This window comes from Canis aureus, chromosome 1 (genome assembly GCF_053574225.1).
Source record: "Canis aureus isolate CA01 chromosome 1, VMU_Caureus_v.1.0, whole genome shotgun sequence".
Taxonomy (NCBI): domain Eukaryota; kingdom Metazoa; phylum Chordata; class Mammalia; order Carnivora; family Canidae; genus Canis; species Canis aureus.
Genome location: NC_135611.1, coordinates 111,892,398 through 111,915,783, shown reverse-complemented (window position 1 = coordinate 111,915,783; position 23,386 = coordinate 111,892,398). Strand labels below are relative to the sequence as shown.

Below are 23,386 nucleotides of genomic sequence, written 5' to 3'. Positions count from 1 at the left end.
CCCACGAACTCACCCGGAGGAAGACGCACCCATCTATTCAACTGGCAGACCCTGCCAGTCTCTCGTAAACTAGGGAAGCTCAGAGTTATTCCCGTGGACCTTACTTGAGATGTTCCCGTGCACCGAAGCCTAAATCCCCGGTCACACTCCTGTCACCTTTCCCATCTTCACCTTCTCTGGAGTCCAGAATGTGTTCCTCAGCCTTCCTCGAGAACCATTCATCAAAGACCACAACCATTTGTCAAAGATATAAAAGACAACTGAGCCGCGGCGCTCGCTGAGCCGGGACCAGCTCCCTGCAGCAGAGGCTAGAACTCCGGGTTGATTTTGGCAAAAGCGCCTTTGCTACACGTAGCGGAGTCGCACGCCTACTGAGGGTCCAGGATCCCAGCTGCTCGGGGTTTGCCCGCCGTGGACTACATTTCCCAGAAGTCTCCGGGCACAGGTCTTTCTTCCGGGCGGGGCGAGTTTGCCCGCGGAGAGCTCTTTGGAGGGCCAGGTTCCCAGCCTCCGAAGACTTTCCGGCTTTTATTTCCCATAAGTCTGTGGGGCCATTTCCGGCGTCCTGAAGGTGCTTGGGCTCTGCGCGGTGAGTTTCTCGCTTCGGAAGAAGTAATCAGCGCCGGGTTAGAACCCGCAGCGAGCGTAGGGGTGACCCCCCCCCCCCCCGGAGGCGCCCGAGGTGAGGAGGCCCGGGTCGCGGACAGGGCGTGTCGCGTTCGGAGCCTCCAGCCTGTGTGTGCGCGAGCGGCTGAGAAGGATGGTGCGTGACAGATGGCGTGGCAGGGCCGGCGTGTGCCTCCGTGATGGTGTGTGCGACTGGGAATGTGTGACGGGGTGACGGGGTGCTTTGGCTGTGTGCTGGTACCCTCTAGACTTTCTTCGGGCCTGCCAAAGTTTAATGACCGCAGGAGAAGGAGTCCTACACTAAGCGCTAGAGTGAGCGTTTGACACCAGAAGGCATAGGTCCCGTCTTGGGATGAGCAGTGCACATCTGGAAGTGTCCTCGTGACATGCTGCGAGGAAGACGTGATGGGGAGGTCCCAGAGGTAAGATTCCCACAAGGGCGCGTCCAGGAGCTCCTTGGGAGCCAGCTACGTGTTTCATAAGCACTGCAACCAGACCTCTGTCCCCAACAATTGCTGTCAACGCAAAGATAGATTCCAGCCTTCCTTTCAATTCCATTTGGTTTTGTGTGGTTGAAGGCAGACATGGCTCTAGACGGCGTTGTGGTTTTCTTTTTTTTTTTTTTTTTAATTTTTTTTAATTTTTAAATTTTTTTAGTTAGGTCTGTGCTCCAAGAAATGCTGGTGTCTCATGATTCTTCTTTCCCCCCTGCCGCTGCCGGGTTTCTAAGAAGGACCCTGAGGAGAAAGGAAGAATTGTTGTATTATTTTGAAATCAAAGTTAAGGTGAGTTTGTGTTTCTTCTTTATTCACACACTTATATTTGTTTTTAGATCATGAGAATATTTGCTTTCCCTGGCCTGCAGTGTCACTGGTAGTGTCCATCCTGGGTTTTCCTTGTGGTCAGTGACCCCCCACACACACACCCCCAGGCGCTGCTGCGTCCCTTTTCTTAGTGACACCTTATTGTCCTTATTCTCAATAGCTACCTGTTCAAAGGGCAAATCATTTAAATCCTTTGGTGCATTCCTCCTTTCTAAGTATGCTGATGGTGTAGAAATAACACCTCCTAGAGATTAGTGTTAGAGTTTTATTTTAGACTATGATTACTTGAGGAGATTGGTATTTAGATAAGGCTTTTAGGGATTGGGCTTTGAGCATAAGGGTTTGCAGTTTGCACCAACAAGGACAGAGAGTTTCAGATAATCTTTAGGTAGAAATCTGAAACGGACGCCTGGGTGGCTCAGTGGTTAAGCATCTACCTTTGGGATCAAGTCCCTCATCAGGCTCCCTGCAGGGAGCCTCCTGCTCCCTCTGCCTATGTCTTTGCCTCTCTCTGTGTGTCTCTCATGAATAAATAAATAAATAAAATCTTAAAAAATATATATAATCTGAAACATTGCTAAACATGAGTTATTTCAGGTCCAATTTTGTGAGTGTTATAGAAGTGGTACTGTGTTATGGTTAAGGGTAAGGCTCTGGATCAGAGCATCTATATTCAAATCATGGCTCTGTTACTAGTGGTGTGAGCTTAGGTGACTCAGGTTCTCTGTGTCACATCTACAAAATTAAGACAAAATAATGCCTACCTAATGGGGGTTATAGAGATTGTAAAATGAGTCAGAGTATTTAAAGCTCCTTAGAATAGAGTCTGCCCCATGATACAGGCTTAGTGAATATTAAGATTTGCTGTTATGTGGTGATTCTTGATTTTCACATCAGCTTTTTATGATTGAAATTTGAAGAGAAATACAAAGATGATTGTGATGGGTGCTTGCAGGTTTAAAAGTGACCAGATGCTCTAGTGGTCTAGTATAGGGAATCTTAACATGAGGTCTTGTTCCATTTATGAGCTGCCAGGTGATTGCAGACTCCTTGAAATTGAGGCATAATTTATGTAAATATTTGTAAATTTATTTATTTGTTTATTTTAGGATTTTATTTATTTATTCATGAGAGACATAAAGAGGGAGAGGCAGAGATACAGGCAGAGGGAGAAGCAGGCTCCATGCAAGGAGCCCGACGTGGGACTCGATCCTTGGTCTCCAGGATCACACCCTGGGCTGAAGGTGGTGCTAAACCACTGAGCCACCCTGGCTGTCCCTGTAAATTTATTTTTTTAAGTGGGCAAAATGTCTATAATTTCATGAGATTGTCAAGTGTACATGACCCAGAAAACATCTAACTCCATTGGTTTGGAATTAAGATTTAATAGCTGGAAAAAAAAAAAAAAAAGATTTGATAGCTGGGATGGAGCTTTTACAAAATTAGGGTCCAGTGATAGAGAAACAGTTAATTGCAGTATATCCTGTAATGGAATAATGTGTACCTAATAAAAATTGAGTTTATAATGAATCAAAAGAAGGAAAAATGAAAATAGTAAAATATTAAGTAATAGTTGTAGTTATGAACAAAAGTCTTCAAGAATATTATGGGTTATATAAAGAATCCCATTTAGTAGGAGAAGGTTTTGAAAGACATATTTCAAGGATTATATCCAAAAATTTTTTTTAATGGACTATTCAGTGAAGAAGTGGAGAGGTGTAGCTACACTTGTTGAGCATCCTTTCTGTACCAGATATTTTTCTGTTTATGTACATATATTTCCTTTCTCAGACTTTGAAGGTAACTTACATAATTGATGTCCATTACCGAGGAATCTTGATAGTGAAAGTGTCTCAGTGTAGTGTTGAGCCATTAGCTATAGGATGTTCAACAGCTGGTAGCTGTACTTTGTTTCTGACCCACTGATTTTCAGTGTTGGATCTGTTTTTTCAGTTTTCTTCATGATTGAAATATGCTCCTTCCCTATTATTCAATTCTTTACATTTGGAAATATCTTTATATTTCTTATTGAATTAATATTCAATTAATTGTGTGTGGCAGAAAGTTTAACAATCCAGAAAACATATAGAGAAGGAAGTTAAAATTACATTCTCTAGAGTTGGGATCCCTGGGTGGCGCAGCGGTTTGGCAGTGTGGCAGAAAGTTTAACAATCCAGAAAACATATAGAGAAGGAAGTTAAAATTACATTCTCTAGAGTTGGGATCCCTGGGTGGCGCAGCGGTTTGGCACCTGCCTTTGGCCCAGGGCGCGATCCTGGAGACCTGGGATCGAATCCCACGTCGGGCTCCTGGTGCATGGAGCCTGCTTCTCCCTCTGCCTATGTCTCTGCCTCTCTCTCTCTCTCTCTCTCTCTCTCTCTCTGTGACTATCATAAATAAAAATTAAAAAAAAAAATACATTCTCTAGAGTTAATCATTCTTAATATTTTGGTGTGTTTCTGTTTAAATTTTTTTCCCTGTGAGCCTATGTGTCTGGTTTTGTTTCTGCAGAATAAGATAACAGTAATTGGTGATACAATTGAGTTAAAGACTCTCTAGCTCTTATTTTGAAGGAGAAGTCCAATCCAGATGTGGGGTTTATTTTAATCTTGAATATATAGAAAGAAGAGAGAAGTGTCAGTGATTTCTTTTTTAAAAATCTGAAGTATTCACAACTTTTAAGAATATAGAAACACCATTTTAAGAATTATAAGAGCCACAAAGACATTCAGAATTAGATTATTTTAAAGGTTACTTCCATAGAAAATAGTGATAATTTCCAATGTGTATATTCTGTCTTGTGAAAATCTATTTACAAATAAAATTTCCAAGGACAGATACTAATATCAGAAGGTAGAATAAGAAGGTTATAGTTATCAATATTCAGATAAACCACCAATTTGCATAGAACAAGATCAAGCCTCTGGTTAATGTTCTGTTCTTGACACCTAATTGGGTTGTATTTTCTAAGCCATCTTTATGATGCTGAGTCCTATCTGCAGCTACTGGGAGGAGAGGATAACTCCTGTATATCTTTCTGAGAACCTCTTTAAAAAAATTTTTTTAAAGTAATCTCTACATCCAGTGTAGGGCTCAAACACTCACAATCCTGAAATCAAAAGTCACATGCCTCTCCAACTGAGCCAGCCTGGCACCTCTATTGTATACCAATATTTTATGTGGATTTTCTTACATAATCTTCAGTGCAGCCATCTGTCGTAGTTGATGTTCCTATTCTTCTTTTGTGGGCAGGGACATAGAAGTGATGAGAAATTGGTCACCATCATGCCTGGATTCACGTCCTGAAAGTCCAACACAAGAGCTTTATCTTAATTTCAGATACACTTCCCACATTGTGTATCCTTTACAAATCTGCCCACCTCACTAAGAAATTGATTATGTGTGTTTTTCTTCATCAATTAATATGGTCTGATACCATCAGACTAATGAGAACATAGCAGGTTACAATCGAGCAAACCATTTACTTACTGTTATGTAGTTGCTAATTCTTTGTTGTCATAAATGATTTTTGGTTGATTATTTTTTAAAGATTTATTTATTTATTTGAGAGAGAGAGAGAGAACACATGAGAAGGAGGGGCAGGGGGAGAGGGAGAGAGAACTCAAGCAGACTCTTGATATACTCTTGCTGAGTATAGAGCCTGAGACAAGGCTCGACCCCAGGACCATGAGATCACAACCTGAGCTGAAAGAAAGAGTCATATAATTTAACCAACTGCACCACTCAGGTGCACCCATGCATAAATATTTGCATGTATATGTTTATACTTCTCTAGCTGTTTTTTTTTTTTTTTTTTTTTTTTTTTTTATGATAGTCACAGAGAAAGGGAGAGAGGCAGAGACATAGGCAGAGGGAGAGACAGGCTCCATGCACCGGGAGCCTGATGTGGGATTCGATCCCGGGTCTCCAGGATCGCGCCCTGGGCCAAAGGCAGGCGCCAAACCGCTGCGCCACCCAGGGATCCCTTCTCTAGCTGTTTTAAGGATACATTTCCATCAGGGAATTTTGGGTAAAAATTTACCCCAAATTTAAGAGCCTGACATAGTACTTGGAAGGTAATAAAATAATTGAGAAACATGGTTGTTACCTTTAAGACAAGGAAGACCAAATAATATACATAGGAGTAACAAAGGCTAACAGCAACAGAGTCCAATAAGCAATCAGGCTGCCTGTCTTAGGAACTTGTTGGAAGGGAATTATGGCAGAACTATTGGGTCATGACCAGCTTTGTGGAGGCATATGGAATTTGTTCTGAGTTTTATACTGTACGATTTTTATCCTACTAATGCTAGTTGCTAGGTGAGACTAACAGGATCAGGTGATTCAGCAGTTATCAGGGGAGTATCCTGTCTAAAAAGACATATCAGATACAAAATAAGCCCATATGTTAGAAGGTGTAAAGAGAAGCAAGGTTGCAATCTCATCCATATATCCATGACATTTCTTGGGGGAATTTCAGCCATTTCTTTTTTCCTAGGCAGGACATAACTATTTAGAAATTATATAGTAGTATAATGAATGGCCATGATTACAAAAACTGTGCAGAGTACTTAAACAAAAAGAGTATTATGACCACAATAAAAAGAAAAACTTTATTGTCTATGGATGTATAACTTTCTAAGCCATTTTTTCCACTATTGATATCTGATTATTGGTCTTTTCTATATTGATAAACACATATAATTTATAAATATAATCATACTGTACATTCTGTAGCTATTTTTTTATTGATGATATATCTTGATTATTTTCCCCAACTTAGCATGGTTTTATAGCATTCCACTGCATGGATGTTCTGAGTGCATTAAGAGATCAGCTTTTTGGGCTTAGGCAATTGTACATCCTGTCCACTCCTATGTCTTGACTATCTTCAGCCCTGAGCCCATGAAGGATGTTCTGGCTTGGATCATGTGGCTGTTTCTTAGTCCTGAGAGATGGGAATGGTGGGAGGAAGATCCAGTCTGGGCAGGACTTAGTAGTCTAACCTCTGGCCCATATCAGCATTCCCCAGAAGCAGGCACTGCCAGAACCCTTCCTACTGAAGAACATTTGGGTTTTAGGTGAGAGTTTAGATACCACAAATGCTTGTGGGGGTGTGGAGTAGAAGCAGAAATGGAAGAGATGGAAGCTTATATTAGCTTAAGTCAGGATGGGATGGATCATTTAAGCACACCCGGTCTAAAGCTTTTTTTTTTTCCCTCCCCAGCTCTGGCTTTTCTGGATTCTCTGCTTCACCAATAGAGGAACCCCATGGATTATTAACTAGTTCTTGCAATTCTAGAACCATGACTGATGTAAGTTGGTATTTCTCTGTCCTTGAAATATTGTGGTTTTTAAACTTTCTTTTTTTTTTTTTTTTTTAAATTTTTATTTATTTATGATAGTCACAGAGAGAGAGAGAGAGAGAGGCAGAGACTCAGGCAGAGGGAGAAGCAGGCTCCATGCACTGGGAGCCCGACGTGGGATTCGATCCCGGGTCTCCAGGATCGCGCCCTGGGCCAAAGGCAGGCGCCAAACCGCTGCGCCACCCAGGGATCCCAATATTGTGGTTTTTAGGTCATATGAATCTTTAATTGTCCTAAAGCTTTCTACAGAACAGAACCCCAATCCTGACCCTACTTCTCAGTTCCTATTCCAATAAAGGATAATGCCAAATAGCCCAATCGGTGTCATCATATTTATGGTACACATTATCTAACATCTGTGTGCCAGTCTTCTATCAAAAGCAGTGAAGGGATAGAAGTCTTTTGAGGGAAATACTTTAGCTTCCGTCAAAGAATAACTCAAAGAAATACAGTTAACAATGAACACATTTTCACTTGTGTACAAGGAAAACCAATAGCAGATTGATGTCATCTATCAGCACAAACAGAATTTCTGTAAGGGAAGGAGAAAAGAGAGAATGGGAAGACTAGACATTTTGAAAACAACAGTTACTCCTTTTTCAGGTTAAGGTGCTGATTGCTAGGCATCTAAGAAGGAAGCCAGTCAGGATACAATGCCCTTAGACAGTCGGGTGGTCACCCAAGAGAACATTTTCAGTTGCTTCTCTGAAAGCAGAGAAAGAGCTCTCTTCTTTCCCTTCTTTGAAAGAGCTTTGGTATTTACCTAGTGATGAGGGTCTCATTTGACCACACAGGCAAACTTGGCACTTCACAGATCTGAGTTTCCCAGAGAGATGATGAAATTTGGGGTTTCTTGGTCTTGGCCTCAGTTTCAGTAAGGCTTTGCAAGGCTCTTTCCAGGGAAAGTGGTTCCCTAATTGATGAACACTGGCATCAGAGTCCATTTGGTTATTGACCAGGATGCGCAGATCTTGCGTGGCATCTGTGTCATATATGATGTGCCCTTTTGGTGTCCTCCAACTTGGGAATGAGGATGGTGTTGGGTGAGTGGTGGTTGATGGTAATCAAGAAGGTGATCCAGATTTCTAAATACTAGATGATGAGAGATTCCTAGAATTAAGATCTTTAGAAGTTTTGTTCAGCCTAAATGTATAAATATAGTAGAGATATTAATCTCACATCTATATGATGAACTGAACTGCAGCTAATAAAGACATCTTATGTATTCATCAATATAAGAAAAAAGGCTTATGATATAATCTAACAGTGATTTACTTGAGGCTTAACAATTATCCTTAATTTAATGGAAATTTTCTAAAATATTGATTTCATAGTACATTTAGAAAAAAGAGTTTTCTTATTTGTTTTCTGTATTCCTTAAAGGGAAAAACTAAAGAGCAGTTCATGTTAATAAAGAATTTGTGAAGCAGGCACATAGTGGGTTGTGTGTATGTATACATATTCACCTCACCCCTCTTCAACACACGCTATTTTTATTAAATGGAAGAGAAACCAGGATTATTTTATATATTATCAGACAGGTCTAGTTATTTCACAATATCCAAGAAGTTTTTCTGCTGTAACAGGATTTTTCTAGAATATGCAGATACTTTGCTTTGGTCATATTAATTTCTTTACTTTTCCCTACCTCTATATATCATAGGCTTCCAACCTGCTTGATTGTTATATTTTCCTCTTCTTGCAGTTTATCCTTCACAATCCTTTTTGTCCCCTCTTGGAAATATTTTCTTAAATTCTTAAATCTCTTCAATTTCACAAGTAATATATGGGTTTTTGGTTTTAGGGCTTGGTGACTTTCAGGGATGTGGCCATCGACTTCTCTCAGGAGGAGTGGGAGTGCCTGGACCCTGCTCAGAGGGACTTGTACGTGGATGTGATGTTGGAGAACTATAGTAACTTGGTCTCATTGGGTAAGGTCACCTGCCTGAAATACTGTAGAATCTTTTTCTCTGCACCATCGGCTTTTGCTATGGGAATTATAAGGCTGTCTTAAAGAAACCAAGTGAATATCTTCTCCCAAAGGGATGTTTTGATATTTGTTGGGTTAGAAATGGGTTCATTGAGTTCCTTCCTCTTCTCATACCTTCACACTTTCCTTTGGTTTTTCCTGCAGTGGCCTCTCTTCTTTGTTACCAAGGAGCTGGATTTGCATGATGGGGTATTAATTCATAACCATTGTCAAAGAAACCAGGAGTCATACTGTATTTAACTTTAGCATGTCTATAGATGATCTGTGTCCTTGCTACTCAAGGTGTGATTATTTTGTTTGAGGAACCATAGGAAGACCAGAGCAGAGTGAGCGAAGGAGAGGATACCAAGGAGTTAGTGAAGGAGATCAAGGCCCAGATGATAGGCAGTTTTGTTGGTTTGAGGAAGGAATGTGGATTGTGTTCTCAGTGATTAGAAGCTTTGGTTTATGTGGGGTTTTAGCTTTTTTTTTTTTTTTTTTAATATTTTATTTATTCCTGAGAGACACAGAGAGAGGAGCAAAGACATAGACAGAGGGAGAAAGTAGGCTCCTCACAGGGAGCCTGATGTGGGACTCAATCCCCAGACCCAGGATCATGCCCTGAGCCAAAGGCAGATGCTCAACTGCTGAGCCACTCAGGCGTCCCAGCTTTTTTTATTGGTATGTATTATATACCTAACATCAGCTTCTTCTGGGGCTTGTTAGGTCTTACCTAGACCTGCTGAACAGAATCTGAATTTATACAGGATCCCCAGGTGATTTTTTTTTTTTTTTTGGAGTTCAATTTGCCAACATATAGCATAACACCCAGTGCTCATCCCGCCAAGTGCCCCCATCAGTGCCCATCACCCAGTCATCCAAACCCCCCGACCACCTCCCCCTCCACCACCCCTTGTTCGTTTCCCAGAGTTAGGTGTCTCTCATATTTAGTCACCCTCATTGATATTTTCACTCATTTTCTCTCCTTTCCCTTTATTCCCTTTCATTAATTTCTATGTTCCCCAAATAAATGAGACCATATAATGCTTGTCCTTCTCCGATTGACCTATCTCACTCAGCATAATATCCTCCAGTTCCATCCACATCAAAGCAAATGGTGGGTACAGGTGATTTTATACACATTGAAGAAGCACTGCTCATTGTTATTTTTTTGACCCACATGCAAGGAGTATAGTTAGAAACAGGGTCCTGATGTACTCGGACTTTCAAAAGAGCCTTCTACTTTATAGAGAGGAGGATTGGCTAAGCAGATTTATTTCGTAATAAGTGAACACATTCCTTTCAACACAGTTGTGGTTGAAAGTTGCAATCTGTGAACTTTGCATTTTACGGTTAAATTCGACACTGAATTAAATCCTAAAAATATCTCATGAAACTTCTTTTCCTGTTAGCAAAATAACAGTAGTAACTATAATAATAATCATACTTTACACTGTGCTTACTATAAACCAGGCTCTGTTCTAAGCAGAACAAATACTTTAGCATTTTAACTTTCACAACATCCCCATGAGGCAGGTAATGTTTTTATTCCCTTTCTATAGATGAGAATACAGAAACACCTACAGTGTGGGTCACGCAGCTAGTGGGAGGAAGTAGCAGCAATTGAGTCTGTAAGGAAGTCTGGCTCATGAGTCTGTGTTCTGAACCACCTGCTTTCTGTTTGCTCCAGAGAGATGGAGCCTGAATGAATCTGAAACAAGATCATTTTCCTACTGATGTGATCTCATGTTTTTCATTTCTGTCATCCTTCTCTTCTGTGAAGTCTTTATCAATATGATTTTTAGTTTTTACTGCAAATTTAACATGTTTTGATCTCATCATTAAAAAAAGGTCTATACCATTTAGCATTTCTTTTCTTGTAAGCAGACACTCCCATTTCTCATTGGATGTGACATTATGGGAGCAAGGACAAGAGTCCTGGATGGTTGTGAGGGGAGGGCCAAGAAGTTGGAACCCAGGAAGTCAAAGGCAGGAAGGAACTATCATTGCAGGGAACCAACCTCATGGGTCACACAGGAGGAAGAGAATAGCTGGGATAGTGTTTGGAAAGCTCCCTACAAAGGACCAAGGCCTGTGGAGGAAAGAAATTGAGATCCCACTTTGGGCTACCAAACGAACTTCCATTTGATCTCATTTCTTACTCTTTGTTTTTCTTCTCATATTTCCCTCCCATTTCAGCAAGGAAGGCATTCTCTTTTTGTTTCTGGTGCAACCATTCTACTTATATGTTTGATCAGCTGCTTTCTAGCCCTTTTGCATTTCTGCATGTGTATGAATGAATGCATTCACTCGTAAGTTCTGCAAATATTTTGACTGCTTTCTCCTAGCTAGGCATTGAACTGGGCACTACCAATACAGTCATGAATAAGATTGATAACTTGCCCATTCTCAAATAGAGTTTTATGTAGTCAGGGAGAAACCAAATATAAGTAAATAAATAGGTAAATAATGTTATGTAATGAAACATGGTGGTCAGGGAGGTAAAGATCACAAGAGAATAGAAAATGATAGAAATTGACAGGGCTAATTTCGATAAGATAGTCAGGGAAAGCTTTCTTGAAAACATGAAGGAAGACTGGGATCAAATTATATGACTATCTGGGGGAGGAATATATCAGTCACAGTGAACAGTAAATGCAAAGGCTCTGTGTTTGCAAAGAAACTGTCGGAGGAATTTTAAGGCCAGGGCAAAGTTAGTAAAGGAGAGTAAAGAAATTAGGTTGGTGAGATAGGCGAGGGCCTGATAATACAGTTTTGTTGTTTTTGTTTTAGGGGTTTGATTATGTAGCCTTTCATTCTGAAACAGTCCATACATCCTTCCTTAATCTGCATTCCTGCTGGTTTTTGAAGACTATAGGCCAGTTATTTTGTAGAGTGTCCTTCAGTTTGTGTTTGTACTTTTCTTTATGATTAGATTTAGATTTATGCATCTGTGGCAGCAGGATCACAAAATGGATGCTGTGTTCTTACATTCTGTCAGGTAATACAAATGGTTTGTCATTACTGATAATACTTAGAGCACTTGATTAGGTTAGTGTCTGCTGGCTTCCTCCCTGTAAAATTAATAATTTTTCCTTTAATGTGTATTTTGTGAAGAAGACTTGGAGACTTTTAAATATGGTCATCTTCAAATTTTCAATGTATTCATATATTGGATCTTTAGTTGGTGGGTTGTAATCTGTTCTTTTTGTTATTCATTTTGAAGTTAAAAATATTTGAACTTGTCCCAGATTTGATCTGTGAGAACCCTCTAATGAGGCTTCTATGTCCTTTGGCATGTCTCTATCACTGATGGAGCATCTCCTTATTTTCTGACACAAAAACATGTTGTGGGGGCAGCCCAGGTGACTCAGCAGTTTAGCCCGCCTTCTGCCCAGGGCGTGATTCTGGAGACCCAGGATAGAGTCCCACGTTGGGCTCTCTGCATGGAGCCTGCTTCTCCCTCTGCCTGTGTCTCTGCATCTTTCTCTCTCTCTCTCTCTCTCTCTCTCTCTCTCTCTGTGTCTCTCACAAATGAATAAAATCTTAAAAAAAAAAAAAAAAAAACATGTTGTGTCAGGCTCATCTTCTGCTTCCCTGCTACAGTCGTAATGTCAACCATTTCTTCAAGGTGCTCTGGTTCCTTCTTGTGGAGAATGGTAGAAGCCAAAATCTGTGTATTAGAGTTACTCATTGCTTCTGGGAGATGGCTGGCCGCTCCCAAGTCTCTGAGTGGTCAGAGATAGGGAATATACTTATATACATATATTTGTACACACACATTTACATCTGTATTTTAAAAACCATGAGATGACACCCACCTCCCCTCCAGCAACCCTTTTATTTCCTTTAAGCATCTCTTATGGGTGCCTCCCTCTGTTTTTATTTTTCCTTCCCTTCCCCTATGTTTATTTTTTTGTATCTTAAATTCCACACATGAGTGAAATCATATGATATTTGTTCTTCTCTATTTCACTTAGCATAATACTCTCTAGTTCCATCCATGTCATTGCAAGCATGGCAAGATTTCATTCATTTTTTTTTTTTTAAGATTTTATTTATTTATTCATGAGAGACACACAGAGAGAGAGAGAGGCAGAGACATAGGCTGAGGGAAAAGCAGGCTCCCTGCAAGGAGCCCGATGCATGACTTGATCCCAGATCCCGGGATCACACCTTGGGCCACAGGCAACCACTCAACTGCTGAGCTACCCAGGCATCCCAAGATTTCATTCTTTTTGATGGCTGAGTAATGTTCCATTTCTTACACATACATACACACACACACACACACACACATTCTTTATTCATTCATATGTCAATGGATATCTAGGCTCTTTACATATTTTGGCTGTTGTGGACATTGCTGCTATAAACATTGGGGTCCATGTGCCCCTTCAAATCGCTATGTTTGTTTTCTTTGGATAAATACCTAGTAGTGCAATTGCTGGGTCATATGGTAGTGCTATTTTTAACTTTTTGGGGAACTTCCAAAATCTTTGTTGTTTTGGAAAATATAATTTTCACAAGTTTATTATTTGCATTAACAGGCAATGGTTTATTATTTTCAAGTGAATTAATATCTTTAATTTCTCAGTTTTATTTATTTTTTATTTTTTTAAAATTTATTTATGATAGTCACACAGAGAGAGAGAGAGAGAGAGAGAGGCAGAGACATAGGCAGAGGGAGAAGCAGGCTCCATGCACCGGGAGCCTGACATGGGATTCGATCCCGGGTCTCCAGGATTGTGCCCTGGGCCAAAGGCAGGCGCTAAACTGCTGCACCACCCAGGGATCCCAATTTCTCAGTTTTAATTTCTAATATGGTAAATATCAAAAAGTATAAATCACACAAACAAAAGCTCTTTGAGTCCTCAACAATTTTTTTAACATTTAAAAAGAAGTTAAACCTATATTCATTTACTAACATTGTTAAGCCTTACTTACCAAGTAATTGTAATACAAATTCTTGCATGGCAATTCAGATTGGTTGAACTAAATTCAACGTTACTGAACTATTTGTTGATGTTAAACTGTACAAAAGTGCATTTCTTTTAGTTTGTATTTGACCATCTTAGAGTAGTTGTAACATTGGGTTGGTCAGTTTAAATATCTTGGCTTCCTTTTGAGTGCATACATAATCCTTATACCCAAATGTTGATGTATATAAAACAATAAGATACTGTTAAGTTAAACAGCACTTACTGCGGTTTGTCTGGGACCAACTGGTCATGACTAAAATTACTCCCCACAAACACATCCACAGTACTTCCCTACTCTTTAGTAAATCAACTAAAATATTATAAAATCACATTAGACAAGTACACTTATACATGAACAAGCAAAGAATTCACCAATAATTTTTAAGAATATAAGGGATTCTGAGGCAAGTAATTTTGAAAACTACTGTCCCAGATGATGAGTCTTTCAATATATGGTCTTTGTGAGGCCTCAGATGGATGCCTCTTTCCACTTGGGCTGTGTTAGCACTCCAACCGCCTTGTGGAGAGGCACCATATGGATACATAAATTAATATTATGTTACAGATCCGAGGGGGGTAATCCCTGCATAGACTTCTGGGATTGTGTTGAATGCTCCTTTATTATTAAACCTTGAATTGCAAATTCCAGCTGCCTTAGCATCCCTAAACTCAGATCCCAGTGTCTTTTGACCAGTGAGACCATTATACTCTATTTAGAGAGCATTTTACTGTACCTTATTTTGAAGGATACAGCCAGCCATAAAGGGTCAATATGAAGGTTTTATAATCTTCTCTAAAAGCTTCTCAGCCCTGTGTCTAGTATCCTATTTTATAGCTTTTGGTTGTTTGCAATATGAGAGTTAAGTCTAATACCAGATTTTTTTTTATAACTGGGACTGGAAATCTCTCCCCTTCATTTTGAAGAATATTTTTTGCTTTATATAAAACTCTAGGTTGAAAGCTTTCTTCTTTCAGCCATTAAAGGTTCCATTCCAGGGGTGCCTGGGTGGCTCAGTTGGTTAAGCATCTGCCTTGGCTTGGGTCATGATCTCAGAGTCCTGGGATCGAACTTCACATCAGGCTCCCTGCTCAGTAGAAGCCTGCTTCTCCCTCTCTTGCTCCTGTTGCCTGTGTGCTCTCTGTGTCAAAAAAATAAATAAATCTTAAAAAAAAAAAGGATATTGTCTTGTAGCTTCTATTGTTACAGATGTGAAGTCAGTCATAATTCATAGTTGTTACTCTAACTGTAATGCTCCTGCTTGCATCTTTTTACAATTGTACTTTATCTTCAGTTTTCAACTGTTTGCTTCTGTTCTCAGTTGTTGCTTTTCTTTGTATTTATCCTGCTCAAAGTAGGTTGATTTCATTCATACATTTTATACATTTTGAGAACATTTCAACAATCTTTTCAAGTACTTACTTGGTTTTGTCCTCTTTCTGGAATGCTGTTCCCTGATGGATTGTTTGATATTGTTGCACAGATCTGACACTGTTCTCTTTTTGCCCCCTTCTTTTTTCTCTCTGTGCTTCAGTTTTATAGTTTTACAGTTTTAGAGTTTCCATTTCTTTGCTGAAATTTCCCATCTGTTCACTGTCCATCTTTTCTTCCAGAATCTATAAAATTTAATTGAATGGTCTTGCCTGCTGATTCTAATATTTGTGTCATCTATTCCTTGTCTCTTTTCTGGTTTTTTTTTTTGGGGGGGGGGATGTTATTATATGTTGTACTTTGCCCTTTCCTCAACTACCTCATAATTTTTTATTGTGTGCTACACATTTTGAAGAATACTAAAGAATGGATGGTTCCCTGCCCCTAGAAGTATATGCTCCTTTCTGAGTTATTTAGGGTGAGGAGCTGATAACTCAGATCCCACAGAGCATGGAGCTGAGCTGGACTGGTCATAGCTTTCATTAGTTTCACTTTATTTCTGGTTTCAAATTAGATTTAAAAATCTTTCTTTGCCATAAACTTCCCACGTGATCATTGACGCATCTCTCTCTTTGATTGTATCAGGATTTGAGCTAAGCAGAGATTGTGTTACAGTTTTAGTTAGTTTTGTTTCATATGTTTCATTTCCAGTAGAGCCTTGGAACTTAGTAACTGCTTGGTTTGCAGAATTTTGTCTGCTTTCTAGCCCAACACCAATTTCTCAGAAAAATTTCTGTGAAGGAGCATTATGTAGCTTAATGTTTTGTTTTTTAAGTATAGTTGACTTATAATAATAGTTTTAGGTGTGCCTGGTTTTGTTTTTGAGTTTGGGGATATTCTAGATTCTAGTTTATCATGCCAGCCTACACAGTCATTAAAAGTTTAGCTGAACTACACCTGGACACATAAGGGCTTGATTGAAGAAGGGCACATTTGGTTTAGGAGGTCATTCACATGGGAAGATGAGGAACTTGTTAAAATGATCTTTGTGGAATCTCCAGAAAACTATCAGATCAGAATATTAAGATCATAAAAGCTGAAAAGTCAAAGCTGAGGTTGTTGTTCAACAGGGTAGAGATGTGATATACTTAGCAGTGAGTTCACTAAGTCTCCCAGCCCACTTATGGGTATTATTTCCCATTTGTTTTGTATTTCTACTATTAAGGGTCCCCCCCACCCCCGCTCCCACCCCGCCACCCAGTAAAGGAAATAAAATATGTGGTTTTCTTGTTTTGTTTTGTTTTGTTTTTCCAGATTTGGAGTCAACATATGAGACCAAAAATACAAATTCAGAAAAAGACATTTTTGAAATAAATTTTTCCCAATGGGAGGTGAAGGAAAGAAGTAAAACTCTTGGCCTTGAGGCATCCATTTTCAAAAATAACTCTAAGTGCAAAAGCAGATTTGAGGGACTACAGGAACATCAAGAGGGATACTTTGGTCAAATGATAATTAGCTATGGAAAAATGCCCACTTACAGAAAAATTAAATCTTTTAGTGCACATCAAAGAATTCATAATAGAGAGAAACGTTATGTTTGTAAGGAATGTGGGAAGGCTTGTAGTCATGGCTCAAAACTTGTTCAACATGAGAGAACTCATACGGCTGAAAAACATTTTGAATGTAAAGAATGTGGGAAAGACTTTTTTAGTGCCTATCAACTCACTGTGCATCAGAGATTTCATACTGGTGAGAAACCCTATGAATGTAAGGAATGTGGGAAGACCTTTAGTTGGGGATCTAGTCTTGTTAAACATGAAAGAATCCATACTGGCGAGAAACCCTATGAATGTAAAGAATGTGGGAAGGCCTTCAGTCGTGGCTATCACCTCACTCAACATCAGAAAATTCATATTGGTGTGAAATCATACAAATGTAAGGAATGTGGGAAGGCCTTTTTTTGGGGTTCAAGCCTTGCTAAACATGAGATAATTCATACAGGTGAGAAGCCTTATAAATGTAAAGAATGTGGGAAGGCCTTCAGTCGTGGCTATCAACTCACTCAGCATCAGAAGATCCATACTGGTAAGAAGCCTTATGAATGTAAAGTATGTGGAAAGGCTTTTTGTTGGGGCTATCAACTTACTCGACATCAGATATTTCATACTGGCAAGAAACCTTATGAATGTAAGGAATGTGGAAAGACCTTTAATTGTGGCTCAAGTCTTGTTCAACATGAGAGAATCCATACTGGTGAGAAACCTTACGAATGTAAAGAATGTGGGAAGGCCTTCAGTCGTGGCTATCACCTCACTCAACATCAGAAAATCCATACTGGTGAGAAACCTTTTGAATGTAAAGAATGTGGGAAGGCCTTTAGTTGGGGTTCAAGCCTTGTTAAACATGAGAGAGTCCATAGTGGTGAGAAATCTTATGAATGTAAAGAATGTGGGAAGGCCTTTGGTAGTGGCTATCAACTTACTCGACATCAGATATTTCATACTGGAGAGAAACCCTATGAATGTAAGGAATGTGGGAAGACCTTTAATTGTGGCTCAAGTCTTGTTCAACATGAGAGAATCCATACTGGTGAGAAACCCTACGAATGTAAAGAATGTGGGAAGGCCTTCAGTCGTGGCTATCACCTCTCTCAACATCAGAAAATCCATACTGGTGAGAAACCTTTTAAATGTAAAGAATGTGGGAAGGCCTTTAGTTGGGGTTCAAGCCTTGTTAAACATGAGAGAATCCATACTGATGGGAAATCTTATGAACGTAAAGAATGTGGGAAGGCCTTTGGTAGTGGCTATCAACTTAGTGTTCATCAGAGATTTCACACTGGTAAAAACCCTTATTGTACGGAATTTGGGAAGACCTTTGTTAATGGCTCAGACCTTGTTCAACATAAGAGAACTCATAGTAATGATAAACCTTATGAATATAAAGGTTGCGAGGAAGCCTTTATATGGACAACTTACTCAAATGAGACAGTTGATACTGGTGATACTTTATGATTGAAGAGATATAAAAGAACATTTTTTTTACATGTACGGACAACTTGTCATGAGGTGAATCTTAATCTTGAGAAAGCTATGAATGTAGGGAATGTGCAAAAAGCCTTACCTGTGTGTGGACAATTTACTTGATATTAGAAAATTCATACTAGTGAGAAACACTTTGAATATAAGGAATATGAAAAAGCCTTTATAATTTTATATAATCTTATTGAATATTGGTTTATACTGACGTGAAACCATTTAAATATAAGTAATGTGTGAAGATCTTTATTCATGGCGCAGAAGTCTGGTAAACATTGGGGAATTTATACTTGCTAGAAACACTTTAAGGAATATAGGAAGAACCTAAACCCAATTCAGTTTTCGCTGTGCACATTAGAGAACTCATACTGCTGTGAAACTGAATGTAAGGAATGTGGGAAGGCTCACAGATGTGATAAATATCTTAGGGTACATCATAGAATGCATCCAAATGAGTAGCCCTTTAAACTGGGATATAGGGCGCCTGGGTGGCTCACTGTTTGAGTGTCTTCCTTTGGCTCAGGTCGTGATCCCAGGGTCCTGGGATTGAGTCCTGCATCAGGCTCCCTGCAGGGAGCCTGCTTCTTCCTCTGCCTATGTCTCTGCCTCTCTCTCTGCCTCTGATGAATGAATACATAAAATCTTTAAAAAAAACCCTGAGATGTAGGAAGGCCTTTATATAAATACTACTAAAACTATTGTTTAGGGACTAGTGCCAGTCCACAAAATTGTTAACAGTCCATCATGAGATGGATGTGAAAAATAAGAGTATATGTTGGAAACTTACAGCAATTTCATATTGCCATAACATTATTACTGTATTTTGTAAAAGTACCAATTCACTCATGAATGATTTGAAGTTAAAAAGTTTACCCTTTCCCAGAAATAATTTGAGAGACAACAATCACGATTTTAAAAACATGGGACAAGTCACAATATAATTTATTTAGAATAAGAAATACTTCATTTGTTACTTTTCTGATTAGAATAGCAGAATATTCACACTATAGGAAGATTTGACTAACACGAGTTACAACTTTGTTATGTCTGTAAAAGTATAATTTATAACAAATGTGTTCATTTTTGGAGGTATAGAAGCCTTCCAACACTATTCAATTTTTGTTAAACTTAAGCAAATTTATTCTAGAGAATAACCTTATCAAGGTATCAAATACAGGGAATCTCTCTTATATGGCACAAACCGTACTTACCATCCTCACCATTTCCACCTCTTTACTACTCATGGGATGTTGGGGAAAATGCTTATCTCCTCTGGGCATCTTCTTTAAAATGTTGGTGATGGTAACTGTTGCAGAGATTGCATGGATTTAGTATGCATCAGATCCTTGGAAGAGTATCTCAAATGTAGCCTATAGTCAATACATGTTTGCTGCTGTTCTTATTATTCTCAGCCTTAGTATTACTACTAGTAAATTCTTATGAAGAGAATGCTCTTTGGTGTAATGAATTGGGAAAAGCTTCCATAACCACTCATCCATTTCTCATTGGTGTAATGAATTTAGGAAAGCTTCTATAACCATTCATCCATTTGAATTTAGGTAGTTCATTATGGGTAAAATATAGAAAACAAAAAAACTTGAGAGGATTTTTTTGAGAGGATTTTAATTCAAAGTTTATACTTTAAGCTGCATAAAAAAAAATGAAGGCTGAAAAGAAATGTGGATTTAGTAAGTGGTAAGATGTTGGGAATACACCTATTGAAAAACTAGGTAAAGGTGTGAAGCAATTTGCCTGTAATGAATTCAAGCAGAGAAGTAGCTAGTGATTAAAATTCTCTGCTCACATTTTGAGATAAATTACAAATTGAAAAGAAACAAAAAGTTGTCCAGTTGGAATTCTTTCCCCAAATTTTATTATGACAAATTTCAGACTCAGAAATTTAAAGAACAGTGTAATAAACATTCATATACTCTATTAACATTTGGTCATACTTGCTTTCTCTCTGAAACTGTATGTATGATGTGTATGTACACCCACATACTTTCATCTTATGATGTAGAAGTGATACTTCATTCTTGAATATATTAGCATGCATCTTTTAAGAATTAGAACAGCCTTAAGTACCATGATCTCACAAGAAAATTATCTGTAATTCTGTAATATTCTTTCACATTCACTTCCTATGTCCCAGTACTCCCAAGGTATCCTATGCTATTTATTTTCTAGCCAGCATTTTTCTATATTCATGCATTGCATTGGTTATCATGTCTCTAGATTTTAATCTTGAAAAGACTTAACTCTTAAGGAAAGCTGTTTTATAGAATGCCATGCATTCTAGATTTGTTTCTTCTCTCAAGGTGAGATTTAATTTGTATGTCTATCCTTTGTATCTATCATAAAGGCAAGTTAGAGTCAGAAGCTTAAACATTTTTGGCCAGAATACACTATAGTTGGTGATACACATTTCATATTGCAACACACCAAGAACACATAATACCCAGTTTTCTTGCTATTGCTAAATTTGGTCATTTGATTAAGACAGTGACTGCTAGAGCTCTCCATTAGCTAGTTAAGGTTGATGAACCTTTCAACTATTTTTGAGAATGTAGTCATATCATATGTATAAGTTCTGAATTAAAGAGAAAACTGAAATGATTATAGATTGTTCAAAAAAAGAATGATAATTAAATTGTGTATCAGAGGTTGTAGAATGTGCCTGAAGCTCTATTGAGTGGAAAATACCTTTTAATGTGTTTGGAGGAAACCAAGATACATCTGGTCAGATGGAGGACCAGAACTATGCCTTGTTCCCCCAGTATCCTACATGGTCCCTGTCATACCAAAGTAAGAAGCTAGAAAAATGACAAACCCTAAATCAATACACAGAAGCAACTTATACAACTAAAATTGTCCCAGAACTTCTGAAATTATGTCTTGAAAGTTACCAGTACTGAATAGTGCTTGAGAAACAGTGGGATTTTCTGGTTAAAGAAGCTTATGAAGCAGAACCTACAAAATCCCCTCTCAAGGAAAATCAAAAGCACCTTGTCAACTTATCAGAAAAATAAAGAATGTTCTAGCGAATAAAATTGTTTAACTTTGTGGTACCAGTGTATCTCAAACTTTATCACGGAAATACTGATTTCCATTACCTATTTCCATCTTAGGGATATGAAACTGCATTGGGAAATGCTGCCATAACTAGGAGACCATAAAGTTGGACATTTCAATCACTAAGTCTGCTTGTTAGTTATGATGGAATGGCACTTAGCATCATGCTCTCAAATGATTACCTTCTAATGTTTTGTTTTATTCATGAGTAAATCTTTGTTGTATCTAAGTTGAAAGGGCTCCTGAGTTATAAAATGTCATTTTATGATCTCTTCCTGCAATTGTATAGTATTTAATTTGTTAATATGATAATTTATGTTGACAGGTTGTTGGATTTTTTCTTCCATTTCTGGATATATACCCAGGTTAATTATTGGTATATGTATGTATTCTGATGCACTGCTAGATTTCATTTGCTACTATTTAGAATTTTTACATCTCATGAATGAAATTATATAAAAGTTTTATTTTTGAGGTATTTTTGTGTTTTTGTATTGAACCTTTAAAACTATATGTCTATATTGGCCTGTTTTGAATTGGAGATCTTTCGTCACTTTTCTAGTTGCATCTGTTGATTTTCTTGTCTTTAAAATTCTACTTTGGATACAACTAATTCAGAGTGCCTAGCATAATTATTTTAAGGAGCCTTTGCAGCCCAGCCCTGTAGTACCAGCCAAGATACACATAAAAGGGAATATTCTGACATAGCCCCTCATTGAAAATCCTTCATTATGTGTTCTTGGGAATACTATGTTGGGAAATCAGAGCTCCTTATGAGACTGCTATGACCATACTCGTGCAGGTCTTTCTCCAAATACTGGAAGTGGAGTTGCTTGGATTTGGTCATGGGTGGTATACCTGTGTTCAACTTTAGTAAGTTTAATTTTTCTAATGGGATCCCTGGGTGGCGCAGCGGTTTAGCGCCTGCCTTTGGCCCAGGGCACGATCCTGGAGACCCGGGATCGAATCCCACGTCGGGCTCCTGGTGCATGGAGCCTGCTTCTCCCTCTGCCTGTGTCTCTGCCTCTCTCTCTCTCTCTCTGTGTGACTATCATAAATAAATAAAAATTTTAAAAAAAAGTTTAATTTTTCTAAATAGGTTTCCAAAAATACCTGGCACTCCCACCAACAGTGTATGAATGTTCTGCTTTTCTATATCCTTGACAATATTTAGCATCATCAGCTTTAAAAAAATATTTGCCACTCTGGTAGGTACCTTGTTTTACATTTCCATTTTTCTGATTATTTATTAGCTATTTAGATATTTTTGCAATATCTATTTCTTCCTCCTGATACTGGATGTATTGGGTATCTCTGGTTTCACAAAGCATCTGTAAAACTTGTAAGCATTTAACACCTACACAGTGACTCTGTGTGTGTGTGTGTGTGTGTGTGTGTGTGTATTCATCTCCCACCAGACATGAGCTGGTTGATGGCTGTGATGAAATCAGTTTTATCTCTGCATCTGTAGCTCCCAGTAGGAACCATGACCCTTAGTTATTTGATGTAGTTAGGATATACTCAGCAAAAACTGAAATAGCAAACTAGCCAAAGCAATAAGGAAGTATATTGAGTCATATAACGGGAGAAAGGAGGTTCCAGAGATTTTTGATTCATCAGAAAAATTAAATATTTAGAGACTCAAATTCTCTTCTGTTTTTTTTTTTTTTTTTTTTTTTTGGTATGTATTCCTCAGTGTTGGCTGGGGTACGAAGATGGCTGACAGATTTCAAGACATCATATACAGGTGTGACAATATTCAGGGAAAGAGTAGGCGAGATCATTTTCTGCGACTCTTGGGAGCAAGGAACATGTCCCATTAGTTAACAGTATGTCTGCTCTTAACTCTAATTGTTAACTTGGGTCATAGGTAATTTCTGAAATAATAACTGATATACTTTAAATTAATCAGAGACTCCTGAAGGTATTATTTAAATAAATGTAGCGGGTGCATAAATTTTATTTCCTTTTTATGTGTGAATGAAGACAGAACCAGTGATCCTTTAAGAAAACAAAAACTTTTACAACAAAAACTTTTACACATATACATTTCACAAAACAGATGACAATTTAAATTAAATGTATATATTAAGACCATTATGCTTAATTACAGACTAATCAGAGGTTAGTGTTTACTTC

General features: G+C 38.4%; 2 protein-coding genes across 2 annotated transcripts in view; one reads left to right on the top strand and one right to left on the bottom strand.

The window, feature by feature from the left end:
- The window catches only part of LYPD5 (LY6/PLAUR domain containing 5), a 64,920-nt gene extending 60,171 nt beyond the window's left edge, over window positions 1-4,749 (bottom strand). The window contains exons 1-2 of the mRNA XM_077849343.1: window positions 4,645-4,749; window positions 14-1,364 (exon numbers count right to left, since the gene is read on the bottom strand). The gene's annotated coding sequence lies outside the window, so the exon portion shown is untranslated. The remainder of the gene's footprint in view (window positions 1-13; window positions 1,365-4,644) is intronic.
- ZNF283 (zinc finger protein 283) lies at window positions 545-21,284 on the top strand. Its single transcript, XM_077849186.1, has 5 exons — window positions 545-682; window positions 1,285-1,412; window positions 6,679-6,766; window positions 8,622-8,748; window positions 16,452-21,284. The coding sequence occupies exons 3-5, from the start codon at window positions 6,758-6,760 to the stop codon at window positions 18,149-18,151; spliced, it is 1,836 nt and encodes a 611-aa protein (XP_077705312.1). The 5' UTR covers window positions 545-682; window positions 1,285-1,412; window positions 6,679-6,757; the 3' UTR covers window positions 18,152-21,284.
- The last annotated feature ends 2,102 nt before the right edge of the window (window positions 21,285-23,386 follow it).

Excerpts from the sequence above, each read along its gene's own strand:
- ZNF283 (XM_077849186.1), top strand. Across the intron at positions 8,749-16,451 it reads TAGTAACTTGGTCTCATTGG|ATTTGGAGTCAACATATGAG; the intron begins GTAAGGTCACCT and ends TTGTTTTTCCAG.